The 17,779-nt window shown below is 38.9% G+C and overlaps 2 protein-coding genes across 3 annotated transcripts in view; both read right to left on the bottom strand.

Annotated features, from left to right (window-relative positions):
• Positions 1 to 2,827: 2,827 nt before the first annotated feature.
• The window catches only part of LOC146561109 (uncharacterized), a 26,357-nt gene continuing 11,405 nt past the window's right edge, over positions 2,828 to 17,779 (bottom strand). For both annotated transcript variants that reach the window (XM_085296880.1, XM_085296881.1), the window contains exon 7: positions 2,828 to 9,195. In XM_085296880.1, the coding sequence (XP_085153006.1) occupies positions 4,626 to 9,195 (4,570 nt within the window). In that variant the 3' untranslated portion in view covers positions 2,828 to 4,625. The remainder of the gene's footprint in view (positions 9,196 to 17,779) is intronic.
• LOC146561110 (ligand-dependent corepressor-like) lies at positions 11,882 to 17,776 on the bottom strand. The gene has a single exon (XM_085296888.1). It carries the CDS (start codon positions 16,354 to 16,356, stop codon positions 15,355 to 15,357), a length of 1,002 nt encoding a protein of 333 aa, XP_085153014.1. The 5' UTR covers positions 16,357 to 17,776; the 3' UTR covers positions 11,882 to 15,354.

Here is a 17,779-nt window from a genome sequence, read left to right as displayed (position 1 = left end):
AACACATCACACTTAAAAGACTTCTGATTGTTTCCGTGTTCATTTGGATTGAAGTGCTCGAGTTGCATTTCTGTCATTTGAATTTGTGAGCTGGTGGGTTTTGTTTTGTTTGTTTTTTAAATTTTTTTTTTTTTTTTTTTAAATTAGTCAAGCTCAACTGATCATAAGCTGCTGTCAAGCCAGAAGGAACAGGATGAAGTTGCCTCTGTGGACAATGATCATGTTATCAAGGTGTGTCATCCAAGATTGCTTTGAAAAGGCAACTGTGTGTGAAGCATTACATGCCTACTACTGACAGATAAGTAAACGAGAACGGTCTGGACATTTTCAGTATCTGTCAGTTTTAAGTGGTAATCCATACGAAAAAAAACCAACAAAAAAGAAAGAAAGCAATGGTGCCAATTACAGTGAACGTCATACCTGAATGTATAAATGTGTATAGATAAATACGACCTATGCTTATTCATGAAGTGGTAACTTTTAGCTGTTATTTAGTTTCCAATGTAAGATATAGAAATCACATCCTGTCGAATAAGTGACAGTCCATCGGGATGGCGTTAAGGTGTTGTTCTCTCTGCAGATCGGGATTGTGTTTGATCCGTTTTGCTGATCTAACTGTTAAAGTCTCTTTATAGTGTGAAAGGCTGCAGATCTCAGCTCATACAGCGTTGCATCACGGAGCTCCTATTCATATTGCTACCCATGTTAACTTTGTTTTACATGCTGTCGCTGTGATCCCAGTGGTGTACAAAAACATTAAAGATCCCATAAAGGATACTGATGAACAGTCACTGTAATACTTAGGCTGTGTGCCTCGTAAAGGTGCGCGTTTAGTCAAATGTGACTTTCTTTCCATGTCTCCTTTCCTTCCTCTGCACTAATCTGTACTGGACTGGTGCATTCAACTTCCTGGTAGACATCTTAGTGGTGCTTGTGCTATATTGAGATGTAATTCAGTTACTGGTCACATGACCAGAAACACAGTTTTCTTCCATCCTATGAACTATATACATAAATGTTATTGTGAACAACACAATGTCTCTGTTGTATTGAAATGGTGCAAAAACTAAGAAATATCCCTGTCTGGGTTCTGTCTGTTTGCGTTTATGTTACAGGACTGATGGTGGGATTGAACTGAAAACTCAATAATGCTGAATGTATGTATTGCCACCGACAAAATGTTTACCAAAACTCCACTCTTTTCATTAATTAAACTTAAATGTGTGTGCTTTTAAAAATTGTCTCCATCATTTCCTTCTTTTACTTGGCAAATCTTACAAGTTTGTATTTGAAACAGTGACACTTTTTTTAAAAAAAAAAAAAAAATCACACACTTTTGCCTCTGTACAACACCACAATTTTCAATTCCAGGTTTTGAAATTGCATTTGGCAGCACTTCACTGGAATTCTCAATATGACTTCCAAAGGGATGTTGATGCAAGAAGGGGGAGACTGTTTTTTTTTCCCCAATGGCAGCAAAAGTATTGTTCTCTCATGGCCAAATCACTAACCTTAACTCAATCAAACACAACATGCTTTCAGTTACTCAAGACATAAGTGAAAGCTGAGAGGTCCCCACGAACAAGCAGAAGCTGATGTGGCTGCAAAAAAGGCCTTGACGGACTATCTCAAGGATGGAAACATTCCTGAAGTCCATGAGTTCCAGACTTCAGGAAGTCACTGACTGCAAAGATTTCCATCAAACTTACATTAAAAATTACATCAGTTTGTCCAAATAATTTTGAGCCTGTGAGAATGGGGGACTAAATAAAAATATAAAAAAAATAATTCCTAAACAGTTAATACTATACTTTCGTTAAACCATTTGAGCTGCAAGCCTGTAGATTCACATCTATTTTGTGTGACTTCAAATCCAGTGTGGTGGTGTACAGGGGCAAAATGATTTGGGTTTTTTTTTTTAAATAAAAATACTTCTGGACCTGATGATATAATTCCCAATGACTTGGAGACATATTTTATTTATTTATAACTCATCTGTTGTTTTGGGTTAGCAACCCTAAAGCTGATGAAATGGACAGTGATTTTACTTCAGTGCATTTGCACCACACAAAAGCTATGGCTGATGCCGAAAAGAGAACAGGAAGTTGCCGATTTGATTTTATGCCTTGTTTGCAGGTGTAGGCTCTACTTGGCAGAACTTTGTTTTTTAAAGATTTGGTAGTAACCAATTACTGACTTACTAAGGTGGCGTGTCCTTCAATTGGAAAAGGGACCTAACTGCATATCACCAAAAAGGGTAAATAAATTAACTACTTCGTGTCACACAGGTTATAGTGCCTTCACTGTTTTCTACACTGACAAAGGTCATGGAGGCCAACTGTTTACCAATCGGTCCAACAGCACAGTGGGAGCTTCCTGTGGGCATTGGGGCTATTGCCCTTTGGCCGTATGGCAGGTCCCATTTATGTAAAATGCCATCAATACTGTGTTAACTACAAAGTTGAAAAATTTACCATCAGGGGGAAGCATCCAAGGTCCTAAAGTGCCACAACTGTATTTCAGATTTTCTCACAGCTTTTGAATAATTGCTATTTTTGTTTCAGTGGCTTTCAAGTTGTTATTTTACTTAACTAAACTAAATACAATTATTTTAGTAAACTACACTAACCATAACCATACTGTCAAGTTCACGTGAATATTCAGGATGCTGACTGTGTGATGATTTGTGAATATTTTTAAAATACTGATAATACACAGTTCAGTGCCCCCCCAGCCCCGAAATTCATTTCACTTTCATGTACTTGTGTGAGCACCTCCGTTGAGGCTGTAATAAAGCAACACTGGTACAACAAAAAAACAACATGCATAAAATTCAAACATCTTTATATCAACTCCAGCAAAAATACAAAGTTCTTAACATAAAGATGTATCATTCTTGGGATTACCACAAATAAAGCAGGTATTTCTTTCTAATATACAAAATGAAAATCTTTAAATAGCAACTGTAAAGAATAAACATGTTCAAGTCTGGTATTTGGTGGGCTGTTTTACATTTGCTAAATCCATTAGCCTAAATGGAGTTCTTAAATAACAATAAAAACATGGTAGACCTGTTTTGCATTTACAGATGATTTATCCTCTTAAAGAAAATGATCATAATCATTATTATAATAATAAAACTGTGCTAAAATGGTATTTTTTCCTTTGACAATACACTAATGTAAGTTACTATGACGGAAGTAAACAAACGTCACATTATGAGAACATCTAACTGTCAGTGAAAATAAAACAAAGAAATGGAAAAAAAGAGACCATAAAAAGTAAAACTGCCAAACACCTGGATGCACAACTCAGAAAGGGACTACAGCAACCCCAAATATTTTAGATCCAGCTTGCGAAACACGATTAATGCAACGGTCCGTTACCGTTTCATACATACTTACCAATAAATACACAAACTGTTCAGGCCTTTGTTTGGAGGAATTTTGACGAATAAGCTAGAATTCCCAAATCATCTCCCATAGTTTACAGCTTTTAGTTAACTCTCAAACGGGATTTAGGGGCATAAATATTAATGGGAGGTTTCATGGCTGCATTGTGAAACGGTCTAAGCATTAACAAGAATAACCACATGCAGACGCAGGTAAAATACTCAAAAGTCACCAGAATGTGCAGGTAACACTGGGTGCAATTGTCAAAAGTGACCGTGGAGGTACATAGTGACGAAACCTCAAAAAACATAAAAAAAAAAAAAAAAAAGCTACAAACTTTTGTCATGACACATATATAACACGCATGTCTCTTAACAATTCAGATCTCAACATCTAATACAACTATAATAAGAATAATTTTATGTTAATGCTGTGGGAAAATGGGCACAAAATAAATCTCAGGTGGAAGATGAGTACGAAAATCTGAACGCCTAAATCAACGTGAGAATTTGCAGATGAAGTGTGAGGCACATACTGTGCGGAACGGAAACAGTTTGCACACACTGTGTGTAGCAAATTAATGCTGACTGCCTCTCTGGGAACTGAAAGCTGTTACAAGCAGAGGACAGGAGATTTCACATTTAGCAACACATTCTATTACATTACACTTCATAAATAAGGCACCTGGTCACAGCAGTCACATATTCACGCTGTTGTGATTTGAACACAGGCTGGAGATACAAACTGCCAACTTACATAGGAAGCTTAAACGCAGTGCATGCTATCATCTAAAACGATAATTATATACAAAAACAGCAAAGGGGAAAAAAAAGGGAACAAAAGGACTGTGAACAAATTCTTATGCATCCCAGTTTGATGCTTGTTCTCCTAACTCTGAAAACATTTGTTAGGCTGTTGTCATCTCCAGCCGTGTCAAGAGCGCTGAAACATGAAGCCAAACGGCTACAACTGCCAGACATCACGCTGGACTGGTGTTCAGTCCTAAAAACAAACAGAAATCTGAACAATACGTCACATTTGCATTTTCACACTGACTGATAAACAAATTTCCAAATGTGTTTCTTCTTCACATTTACCTACTGCAAAAGGTATTCTCTGAAGAGTTTGGTGAGTACACAAAATAGACTGGGTTTGGTCCTTCGGAGTATATTCCAGATAAAAGATAATAAAGAGGCAAATCTTCTAAATAAAGATGATCTCTCTGTCTCAATCTTATTTTGAGAGTGATGTCCTTGTGCGCTTCGCTGGGGTGTCTGCAAGCTTCAGAGCCCTCTTGGTTGCCAGTTTTGTTGCACTGCGTGGACTTCTTTTTACCGGAGACTTTAAAGCTCCGCTTCTCGTCAGTGTAGGTTCATCAGTTTTCCTAACTGATCTGGGAGATGCATGCTGTGTTGTCGAGGACTTCGTGGCCCTCTTTGAAACATGACTGGGGCTCCCGCTCGGAGGGAGAGCAGCCTCCATTTTTCTCTGGGATCTTGTTAGCACCTGGTCAGGTGAGGTTGGCACCTTGACATCCGTGCTCTGCTGTGGGGTTTCAGCAGCATTCTCTGCATCTTTGATCTCAGTAGGTGTACTCTGTGACGACTCCTTCGACTGGATTTTTGCAGAACTTGCTTCAGTGTGCCTTTTGTTGTCCGCTTTGCCTTTAGGTGTGTCGACAGGGTTATGTTCGGCTATTTTAGGAGACCCAAGTCTCTGAGAACATCTCTTAGGCAACTCCTTTTTACTTGTATCTCTTGAAGCTCTACCACTGCTCTGAGCCCTCACAGCTTTATATTTTACAGTTTGCTTTGATTTTTTGTTAGCCAATATTTTTCGCCTCTCCATTTTCGCCGATGACTCTTTCATTCGTTTGCTGACAGGTAATGCGGATTTTTGTGCCTTAAGAGACTGCTTCAGATTTGACTTGGAGGACGACTTTGTGGTGGCAAGTCTTTTAATCTTGCTGGTTTTTAATATTTTGGATGCCTTTTTCAGTCTACTAGTAGTTTGCTGAACCTGCATCTTCTCTCTAATATTAGAATATTTCCTCAGGATCCTTGCGCTAGCTGGATTCTTTGATTTTCCAGAGGATTTCTGGGATTCACTTATCTGAGCAGAAGCTTTGGCAGAGGAGTACTTTGTCAAATTCTGAGAACTACTGGAGAGATCTCCTCTCTCTTTCCCTTTGACTGCATTTGCTTCTTGCTCCAGTGCTCTAGCAATCAGCTTCTGACTCCTGGGGTTGCTCTTTACAGGAGAGGCAATGGCAAACTTTTTCAAATGCTTCTTTAAGCGCTCTGCCTGTACGCTTGGAAATACACCCTGAGACGTCCCTGCCGCACTTGACGAGTTGTGGAAGCACAGCTGACTTTCTGACGGAAGACGTGTGGTCACCTTCTTCACGATGACAAGAGATTTTGTTTCCGTTGATTCAAGGAACCAGCGACAAATGTTGGAGAGATTAAAACCTTTCATAAAAAGCATTTGGACTGGCGAGTATTTCTGATGCTCTGCAGATTTTGGTTTTCGTGCCCTGCGCTTACTTTTCCATATAGCTGCCTGCCGGTCTGCTTTGTTTTTGTATTTTGCTGCTGGCTGACCCTCCTTATCCATTTGCACCCAACCTTTTTGCATTTTATCATATTTAATATTCAGATTTGTAATTAGCTGTTGGCTTTCTTCTGCAGTCAAAGTCTCAAAGAATTTGTTAGTCGTTTGTTTTGGGGGCTCATGCCTAGGAGTAATGATAGGGCCGTGTGAACTGTGGGACACGGATGCAACAGACCCAGAGGGGGACCTCACCTGAGCTTTAGTTATTCTTTCTGGCATTATTCTGACAGGAGAAGCTACATCGTTTTGTCTTGGGGCTACAATATAAGCACTAGTAGAGGGGACAGGGATCAGTCTTTGTGATCTTAGTGCTAATTTTTTGTTGTCCACTTGTGGCAACTGAGTAACAGACTGCAAGGCTATTTCACCCTTACTGGTCTCATCACTCCTTAATGGCATTCTTCTTTCTGTTACAGATGAATCATTATCTTCTACTGACCCGTCTTCTAAAGCTGCTACATTTGGCTGCACGGCAACATTGCTTGCTTCTGTGTTCTTTTGAAGAACCCGTTTACTTCTTAATGGCATAATCTGTGTTTGCAATTCGGCCTTTACGGGACTTGATACCTCACCGCTAAGTTGCACTTTCTTACTGTCATCTGCTACAACCTTGGCAGATCTTAGTTTCTGTCTGGCCTGCAGTCTTTGCTCTTCAACATTCGTCTCCATTTCTTCAGATGGAGTTTCTACTGGTTCAGTATTTTCAGTGTTTAATTCCACAGTTTCAGTTACTGTGTTTGGTTGAGACAGTTCAGAGGTTGGAGGATCACAGGACTCGTTTAGAGGAGATGCAGGAACAGCAAGTGGACAAGGAAGAGGGAGGGAAAGAAGCTGCTCAGGGGGTGCTTCTGGAGATGAAATGGGAGTGGCAGGATTTGAAATAGAATTCGATACTGGAGTTTCAGGTGGCTTCTGGTTTGCAGATCTAAGCTGACGTTTGGGCTCAGGGTTTTGAGGATCATCGGTAGGCTGATCATCTTTTAGGACTTTCTTTTGTTTCTGGATTTGTTTAGGCTTTGAATTTGGGCTTGACTGTGTGTCAGGGGGGGGTTCTGTCACCTGCTCAATGACAGCAGTCTCAATTGAGTCTTTAGGTATGCGTGTGTCAGGTAACGGCTTCTTCATATTCTTTTCATTAGCGGTAGAGACAATAGTTACCTCAAAACTATTGTTGGATGTATTCTGACTCGATTTTGCTGCAGCTTTACAAGGTGATGTGGCGTTACCTGGTCTACGACGCAATTTCCTGTCAGAGGCAGATACGGGTCTTCCATTAACATGACCCACTATCACCACTTCTGTCTGCTTCAGCAGCTTTGATACTGGAGGTTTGCTACCTTTTTTCCTACGCCAAGGTGGCAACTCCTTCAAGAGTGTGTCAAGTGACTTTGAGGATACATCATAGTCACTATCATTATCATTTTCTATCTCTAAAGGCGTAACACTTTCAACTACTTCAGGTGTTTCGATTTCTGTCTCTTTCGTCATCATCTCCTCTACTGAAACTGTGGTATTAGCGCTATCTGTCCCTTCGCAGTTCTCATTGTGTATTCGTGTCTCTAGCTGAAGTTCCTGAGGTTGCTCATCTGGCATTATTTCCTTTTTACCTTCGTCAACTTTATTCAATGTGATGCTATTCTGCTGGGGAACGGGTTCACTACTGTGCAGTTCATCTGATGAAATCTGGGACTCTGGTTCTTCTATGGTATTTTTCTCTAATGGCTCAAGGGCTGTTTCTGCCACTGTTTCCTCTGTACTTTCATGCATTTCCTCTTGAGGCTCTGGGTCAGTTTCTTTTATTGCTTCATTTGTAGCGTGATCAACACTTTCATCACTTCCTGTAGTCATCCCTACATCTGCAACTGCATCCTGTTCTACTTCTGTGTCTTTAATGGTTTCTTGGCTCTCTGTTGGGGTCCTTAATGGAGATGAAGGACTAGACTGTCCCTTGTTCTGACACTGATCTGTCTGACTAGTTTCAACTATAATATCTACTCTACTGGCTGCTACCTCTATGATATCCTCTGTGCCTGGTATCACACTATCATCTGTCTCCTGTGTAGGCATTTGTTGATTTATTTTCTCCGTGCATGATCCAACAAAAGGCATATCCACAGGTGGCACACCTTCAGGCTTTGAAAGTATTTGCTTTGGAGTGACCAATGGTGTGAGCTTTGGCATTGGATTAGGACAGTTACCCTTTCCAGCCAAAGTACGAACAGTTTTTAACTCCCAGATTTCATCTGGCCCCAACCACAAATGTCCTCTGGTGCTTTTTCTGGCATTTCGACGTGGTACCATGCTGTGCCGCGGCTCCTTAACACACTCTGTAATTGATTTGTCAATAAAAACAATGTCACAGTGGCCAAGATCAGGGTCAACTATTCCTTTAGATGGAGAGTCCTTGGTCCAATGATCAGAGGACGACCTGATGGTCTTCCTGGCCGTCCGCACAGAGTCTGAAGAACTGTTGACGGGAAACAGTTTTGCTGGTGTATCTTTGGGGTGTCCAATAGTTACCCTCTGCCTAGCTTCATGTGTGTGGCTACCCTGATTATGTCTTTTTACAGAAGAGCTCAGTCTGGCAGTCTGAGTCTCTGTTCTGGTGGATGAATCAGAGTTCTGTCTCTCCTCCAAAGTGTCAGAGTGAGTAGAAACAGTGGGACTGAGCACACACAGCTTCTTACCAGCAGCATCATTAGAGGTCATAATTTTGATCTTAAGAGGTGCATGATCACCATGACGGTTCTCTGCATCTACTGGATGAGCAATGGGGGTCACCAAAGCCTGGTTACTCCCTGACCCAGGGCTGCGAAGATCCGAAACAGTGCTAGGGGTTATAGACGATTTCAGCGGCACAGCATTTTCTGGAACATTTTTCATTGCACAACTGCCTGGGACTTCTGGCTTGGAAGTGACTTCACTGGGAAATCTTATCTCGGGGTGTGACTTCTCAGGAGTCACTGCACTGGATTTTGCAGTGGAACAAGAAGTTCCCTTGACACCAGAGGTACAGTTAGAGGCTTTATGTGTACTGGAGGATGCAAGTGCTTTGATCTCCGTCTGTAGAAAACCTATGGCATCTACTATCTGTCTCTGATGGTGGGGGCAGAGCTTGGCCATGAACTGTTCCAGAGTGGAGGTGGACTGCAGGTCTTTAGCCTTTGCGAGATGGCGGTCTGGAGACTCACTGGGAGGAAAAGAAGAAGGAAACATTAAATTCTCCATCAATCTTAGACAACACTGGTTCATTTTTTTGACTGATACGAGCTCTGCAGATAAGTGAGTTTTCATCTTTAGTAGTTAAAAAAACCTGGAAGCAGATTTATGTTTGTGTGAAATAATATACACGTTTATATTTTTTTTATTCATATTTATTTATTAGAAGAATAAGTGATACTGTTTAGAAGCAAATCATTTGTCCAGTGAACTTGACCAATTACAGCCATTATTTTTTTAGTTTTTTATATTTTACATTAAGAAAAAAAAATCATACATGCACAAGACATTAAGTAATGGTAGCCCATTTGGTTAAACCATGTCGAAAACATATTAGTTATAATACCAACTACATTAGGGGCAAAAATCAAATATATCAGACTTGTCAAGTTTATATGTCAAGTTTTGTTTTGTTTTAAATGACAAATGCTCAAGTTACCTTTCACAATATAAAACAAACCAATGAAAGAAAAATCAAACATAACTAAAGATATTAAAAAAACACGTTACTCTAATACCAAAATTTTATTTATGCCAATGCAAATCAAAAAATTAATAATTGTGCCAAACGAGTATCGCTCTTTATTTCTAAGTTACATTTATGTAATAGATCTATTACAAAATCCCGATACCTTACTACATTAAGAGCCTTTAAATCATAACATTATCCCAAAAATATATCTGCGACTATGAAAAGTTGTTTTCTTTGCTTAACAAAAAAAAAAAAGATCTTTCAGAAGCTGCACTTTGGGTCTTTAAACAAGAAAACATTGCATTCTGCATTCATGAGGTGATATGCTACAAAGCTATGCTGAGCAACAAAAAAAGACCAACAGTTTTGTGGGAGCAGCAGATTCTGCCAAGTAAAAGATCAACAAGTCAGAAATAAATGAAGTTGTGCTAAATTATATTTTGTCTGAAAATAAACTATAAATCATATTTACACACAACTTTAGCTAATACTACATTGCCAAGCAACACTGGACAACATTTTTTCATTTTGACATCACAAACATGAATTTTTCATGTCTTTTGTTCAAGTTGGAACAACTATTGCCACAGCAAGCTAAGGCTGCATAACAAATCAGGTTTGCTATGCCTGTCCTCTGTGTTAGAAGCTACATAAAAAGGAACAAAGTGAAATTTCATGGATCAAACCGGTTATTATATACTAGCAGTAAACTGCACTACAAGCATGAGCAAGACAACATAATGGTGACTTTGTTTTTTTTAATGAATTTCAGCTTTATATCACAAAAGTTTATTGTATACTCTCTAAAATGAGGGTGTGAAGGCTGTAATGAATGTTCAGCAAGCAGAAAGACTATTAGGACGTTTCTGGGCTTATTCTTGAATCCCTGATATTCATTGTGTAGTGTAGTAGTCAAAGATGGAAAGCTGTACTGCAGGATTTTTGGCTCTAACCATGAAGCTATTTGTACAGCATGTCAAATATCTCAAAAGTAAATTTTAGAGCTTTAAAAATACATTTTAGAGATTAAATAAAAATAACCAACTAGAACCTGATGATTTTTTTGCTAAGCGCGTCAACTTCACATCCCTCCCTGCAAAGCCTAAGCAGTAAAGTGGAGTACCTGAATAACTACTGGTGAGAGTTTCATCCCTGAGGGTTTTTCCACTCTGTTTCTCTGATCATTGCTACAAAACCAAGTACTTTTTCTTCAAGTAGTCAATCTAACAAGCACAAGCAAACCAAATTACATACCAGCTCACAATATTTCACAAGCAGAAAATTGTGGATGAGTAAACTCATTCACAAAGTTTACACACTGTATACTGTATTTCCTCCTGCGCGTCCAATCTCATTGTTAAGTTTGCAGATGACACTACAGTGCTCGGACTTATATCCAACAATGATGAGACAAACTATAGGACAGCGGTACAACAACTAGAGTCATGGTGCCACGACAATAACTTGGTCTTAAACACCAAAAAGACCAAGGAGATCATTGTAGATTTCCGGAAGAGGGGCCATAACAACCATCTGCCTCTCTTCATTGGCAGTGAGGCGGTGGAGAGGGTGAGCAGTTTTAAATTCTTGGGGGTAACTGTGACCGAGGACCTGTCCTGGGGCAACCATATCACCTCAGTTGTACGGAAGGCCCAACAGCGCCTCTACTACCTGAGGAGACTGCGGAGCGCACACATTCCCAGATCTCTGATGTTGAACTTCTACAACTGTGCCATCAGCAGCGTTCTGACGTATGGATTTCTAGTGTGGTTCCCCAGCTGCACCAAGGCCGATCAGCAAGCACTCCAGCGGGTGGTGAAAGAAGCTGGCAGAATTATTGGAACAAGTCTGCCAGAGATCAGTAATATCTTCCCCACTCGCTGTCTGAGGAGGGTGCACAGTATCCTGCGGGACCAACATCACCCTGCGCGCCACCTTTTCCATCTGCTGCCCTCAGGGAGAAGGTACAGGTCTATACAGGCCAGAACATCCAGACTGGCCAACAGCCTGTATCCACAGGCTGTGAGGCTCCTGAACTCTCTGCCCCCCTCTCACGGACAATAACCATATCCAACTTCTTAATAGCAATGAACTGGTCTGCATTGGTGCATCATATCTTTATTCTCTTCCCCCTCCTGCCCCCCCCCCCCCTCTTTCTTAAATAGATAACTATCATATCTGATATCATATCTCACAGTACAATAATATTGAATGGGTTGCATTGTTGTATTTTGTCATGTTTCTCAGGTCTTTGTCTGAATTTCTACGAACATTATTGCTAAGGATTGTCTTATTGCATTGGAGTCACACTGGGTTAAATATGTACACTTGGGTTTTAAGGGGTATTTATTATTTTCTTCTTTTTTTTGGGTTGTATGGAAGCCCCAAACGCAATTTCATTGTTCTTGACAATGACAATAAATAAATAAATACTAAATACTAAATACAATAGGAGGATAAATAATCTCAAAATTACGATCTGCTATACAAGGGCATTTATAACATCCTTAACCACTGACCAGATTTTTAACTGGTCAAGAAATATTTTAGGCTCAAAGAGAATCTACTTCTTACAGTGATTACTTGACATTAAACACACCAACACCCCATTGTTTGTATTCAATAAAACAACCCCAAAAGATAAACTTCACTATACAGAACAAAATCCCCAAATGACAAATATGATTTAGTCCAATCATGCAAAAATACACCCAGTGCCATTCATTTATATGCTATTAAAGTGACATAAAATGTACAAGATCTGTACATATTTGTATGGATAAGGATACTCCGCAATCAGCTGAAGAGTCTCAACATTTAAGCTTGTAGAGCGACTTCAGTCCTCACATGCAAAACTTTGCCCATAATAAATTAGTACAGTCTTGCTCCGCAGCTATCTCTTATAACAGTTAGATAAACCTTTTAAGATATATACACACAGGCTTATTATTATTTTAAGAAGCATTGAGTTTAATTAAAGCTGTTTACATTCTCAATTTAAGTGTTAACGTTACATTTTAATAAAAAAAAAAAGCTTAATAAATACTAAATCGACAATATAATAAAATTTGGAAGGTATCTAAGAAGAAGTAGGTTTAACCCATTTTAGCAACATAGTTCCTTCAACGCAGAGGAAATGTATCATGTCACGACCAGAATAAGTTCCCTAAACTGTTCCATACCCAAAAAAAAAGTATAGACAGAAATATTTATATATAGTTTAACTTTTATACTTATATCAATATGATTACCACTCTGCTTTAAATCATTTGCCTTTACACAAAGAAATTTACAGTATAGTGTTGTGTGCATGAGATTGCTACATAAAACAGCTTTGAGAACAGTGATAGTGGTGATATCGGCTTTCCAGATGAGGTAGTCAACCACTGGATTTGCTACAACAGAATGTAAGGAGCAATCAATAAATGATCAATAAACCCAAAAGCGCTTTTATGACTTTAGTATATCAACTTAAATGCATTAGACAATAAAGTTTTATATTTCAGCAATGCCTGAGGATTGTCAGTGCAAAAATAATTTTATTACTGAAATCAAATCAGTGATTAGATTTAGTTGTATATGTACATCTGTAATTGAAGCAACTACTGGGTATTATGTTGTAAACCATGGTAAGCGATTCAGATGTATTACATGTTTGTTTTTTAAATCTGGGGTTAATATCCTTGAACCATAAAAACACTTATTAAATAATAGCTAAAGGTGGAGAATAAACAGAGGATTACTATATTATAATTATAGTTACAGTAGAGTTGTTACAGTGGTATAAATACAAATGTGCAAGGCCCTGAACTACATCTGTGTAGTGTAAGTTTCTGTAATATGACAGCAAATATGATTAAAACCCAGTAAATCTTTAAAAACAAAAAACAAACAAAGACTCATTACCAAACCTTGCTAGACCTGTATGGAAACCTGACAGAAATAATGGGTCATGAGCCCATAATGTTTAGCATCCTGAGCTGTAATCAATAATGCACAAGGAGGTGTCCTGATCAAACTAATGGGCAAGGCTGGGTCAAAAACCAGGCAAAAATTCAATGAAAATAGCAACATGAAAAAGGCATTCTGTAGAGGTTTTTAAATGCAGCCCTTTCCGCATGGTAACAGCACTTTAAGTATTTGTTATTTTTAATGAAATGGCATCATCGTGAATTTTAGTGAAGCAGCTAACAGCTGCTTCTACTGTCAACCCGCTACCCTACATAGTCAGTTTCAAGAAAGGAAAATTGCTGGTGGTTGTAGTTTTGTTGTTGTCCAAATATAAACACATTTTTGGTACACTATCATCTAATCAATTGGGGAAAAAAAAAAAAAAAAAACCCACACATCCCAGTATGTGTGCACTCATGTGCAAATGCACAATCTATTCACAGAAGCCATAACGGTAACAAGAAAAAAAGCCTAACCTACCATTTTACATTCAATTAATGAATACAGCCAATCAATGTATTTTTTCATTGAATTTTTGCCATGGCAACTTGAAAACAGGGTAAGCATGGACTGAGGCATGGTTGTAACCACATTAGCCAATCTGGATTGTTTACAACTGTTAACAAGTTACAGTTATGATCCTCACTATAGAATGACAGAAAAAAATATTATTTTATTATCTCTCATGGGTGTATGTGTATATTATAGGTATGCAGTATTTTTATGACAAAAGATAGCAGAAAGGTTTGTATCACATCTCACGATAGAATACCTGAAGTTTGAAGAAAGAGGAAAAAACCAACCAAAAAAACCCCCAAAACATTGAAAAAAAAAAAATCACATAGAAATGTAATGCTCTGCAGGCTTACACTAGCACTGAAATACTACAGATTACTGAAAATAAGGTTGTTAAGACGAGAGAAGGACACACACTCATCAGTATGACATCCTGAATGTTACCATTAAAAAGGCTTATTTGGGTATTCAATCCCTTTCTATTACAGGTGATTTCTTCGGCAATGATTTAGCTGAGGTATGTAGCTGAGGTATAACTGTTTGTCTAGATGTGTGTGTAGTAATGCATTATTTTAAACATAACCTGAGAAGGCAATGGAAACTATTGCCAACCATATGGCAGAGTAAAATGTACAGAACTAAGTAGAAGTAGTGGAAAAAAACCACTGTGTTTGTGAGGATGAGCGAAATTAGGATGTTTTATCTGTAAACTTTGAGACTTTTAGTCATTCCATGCATTAATTTACTTCATATGTTTTCACCCAAACTACAGGCTCTGCATACTTGGAACTATTTCATTTGAACATGACCAATATTAAGAGAGAACACTATGGGGCGCCACATCCTTGTACAAGCTTCAGTTTGGCTCTGTAAAGAACAGAGCAAGGAGTGAATTTTTAAAGCTTAATTTGAATCAATAACTAAAACTTAATTACCAGCATGCTATTGTATTTCAATAATTCTAAAATAAAAAGCATGCCCTCCAAGCCACAACATACACTACTGGGAGACACTTGTGTGTTTACGCCCTATGCAAACATTTTTAATGTAATAAGTGCTAAATTTAGTGATAAAAATTAAATAAGTTAATAATAAATAGAACTATTAGAGATGCAATAAAGACGGGTATTGCCACGGTCTGGCAAACACAATGATTAAAAAGGACACCACAGTTAGTATGTTATGGATGCGTCACTCGTTTGATAAGAGGCTGCCGTCACGAAAATCAGTCCCATTCTCTTCAGAAGCACTCTCTTTTTTGTCATAAAGACTGTGCTGGGAATTTTGGAGATCCTTTTGTTTGGGGGACAGTGAAACGCTGGGTTCTTCCACCTGGCTTATCAGCTTCATTTTCTTTTTCGGAGGATTTTTTAAGGTCCCCAGACGTTCTTTAACTTTGTATTCCAGGGTGCTGTGCGGGATGCCATAAATCGATTGTGCTTTAGAAACACTCATTTTCCCACCCATCACCACCACAATGGCCTCTTCTAGCAGGTCTGTGTTGTACTGTCGATATCGCCCTCGTTTCTTCCTAGGCTGCTTGTTACTTAGGTCTGACTCTGAATCCATTGGATAGTTCCCCCCCAAAGCTTGGCAGTCAGAGGTAAAACTCCAGTATTCCTTCTCCGAACCTGAGCTATTTAAACCTCTGTTGCTGCTGGTGGTGGTTTTCTGGATCTGCCTGGGTAGAATGGAACAAAGCTTCTTACCCAGGCCATTCTCATAAAGTGAACCTGAATAGTCAGTGGACACGGAGTCCCATGACGAATCTATTCCTGTAGCCAAAACTCGGACCTGGGGAATCTTTAGGTCAAAGGACGGTGAATGAGACAGAGAAAGGCTTTGGTCTCTGCAGGCCTGCTGGAGGTTTCCTTTCTCACAGGCAAGTGACTTTGTCAAAAGTCCAGCAGCTTCCAACAACCTTGGTATATCTTTAAGGTGCTCACTAGCTTCATTTCTGGTTTTGAGCTTCAGCAGGGCTCCCAAATGAGTTTTGGAATTCCAGGAACCGGAAGCATTTCTGAAAACGTCATTGAGGCTGCAGCTTTGGTTATGGCTGAGGGGTGACTCGGGGTCGCTTTCCAGATCGGGTTCCTCTTTGATGCGCAGTGAGTATGCAAGAGACGAAGAAGGCTTATAACAGGTGGAGTGGCCGAAATTCTCCCTCCTCCTCCCATCCTGTAGGCTCCTCATAAACAGCCCGACATGCCCGTCCGCTCTCAAGGATCGCCTGATTGGATGGAAGGAAATTGGGTGTAAGCAGAGCTTGCACAGTGCCCTTTTCTCTTTACTAAGGGAGGATGGGGTGGGGAGGGGAGGATGTTGGCCACTCCTTTATTATATGACCTTGCTTTGGTAACATCACTCGAACAACTTTGTGAATGTGTGTATGGCTTTTGAAAAACAAAAACAAAAAACAAAAAACAAAACCCCAAAAAGACTCAAGTTAAACTTTTTTTTTTTTTTTTTTTTTTTTAAATATGCTTGATGTAATAGCTGTTGTTTTTTTTTATTTTTTCATAAAACATAAGGGAAAAAAGAAAAAAGAAAGGGCAAAGAAACAATGAAAATAAAAAACAAAGAAGATGCATTTAGTAAAATACACTGAAGACTTGGCATTTCTGTGGCTCAAAAAGCTTGCCCAGGAGAATGGACTATTTGTAACTGCAGTAAGGGAGTCTGATGTAGATGTAGATGTAGATGCAGGGCGCAAGATCTATGACATACAAAGTAACTAATGCACCAAAAACTCTTGACAGTTTATGCGTGACGTTACCACTGAACAGGCACAGCAATAAAAGAGTAAGCCAGCAAAGGGTTCTTGCAATCTATCAAACTCAAGCTCTAGGTTGCAAAAAACAAAACAACTGCAAATTATTATTCTTAATTATTCAATTAATCAAGTTATATTGTTCCCCACCCCCCAAAAAAAGAAATCAGTTGCAGAGCTCTCAGCAGTTTCCACAGCCTGACACTGCTGGGGTGCAAAAACAAAACAAAAAGAGCGGGGGTGGGGTCCTTTGATTTGGAGTTTCACAATTTGTACATCTTAAATGGAAGATAGAGTAAGCCACATCCAAGAATATGTATCAAGTTCATGTACAATATTAAAACAACTCATGTTATAGGTGCTTGGGCAATGCCATAGATAATTATTAAATATTTAAATTACTGATCAATCATTCTCATTTTACTTGACAGAAAGAATTAAGTCCCTGAAATTCTTCTTTAGTTCATCAGTGGGACTTTCCCCTATAAATACTGTTTAGTATAACCTACAACATTCAGTCCGCATTATCTTTTATTCTGAAAAACACAAATAAACAAACAAAAAAAAAACCAAAACAGTTTCATGTGGGTTTACGCATTATGCAATCTGCTACAGTGGTTTATCGCTGTATATAGACGCAAGAATATCAGCAATGCTTCGAGTCATGTAGTAAACTACATTTACCATAAGGTCTGCCTGTATCTTGCCAGAAATTAATTAAAGAAAACCAAGAAAAGTCAAGCTAGTAAATTACTTCTAAACTGCATTTACTCACTACGTAACAAACTGCTGCTGATAAAAGGAACCCGTCTTAGTACCGCAGAAAAGAGAGAAAGAAACTGTTCT

The sequence above is a fragment of the Mchenga conophoros genome, linkage group LG13, assembly GCF_057382185.1.
Source record: "Mchenga conophoros isolate Kocher_MC1m ecotype Shallow Benthic linkage group LG13, M_conophoros_male_GT1.1, whole genome shotgun sequence".
NCBI classification, from domain to species: Eukaryota; Metazoa; Chordata; class Actinopteri; order Cichliformes; family Cichlidae; genus Mchenga; species Mchenga conophoros.
Note: the sequence above shows the minus strand (reverse complement) of the source record. Positions and strands in the feature narration are given on the sequence as shown.

Bases quoted from the DNA above. Each gene is read 5' to 3' on its own strand.
- LOC146561110 (XM_085296888.1), bottom strand. From the start codon at position 16,356: ATGAGGAGCCTACAGGATGGGAGGAGGAGGGAGAATTTCGGCCACTCC.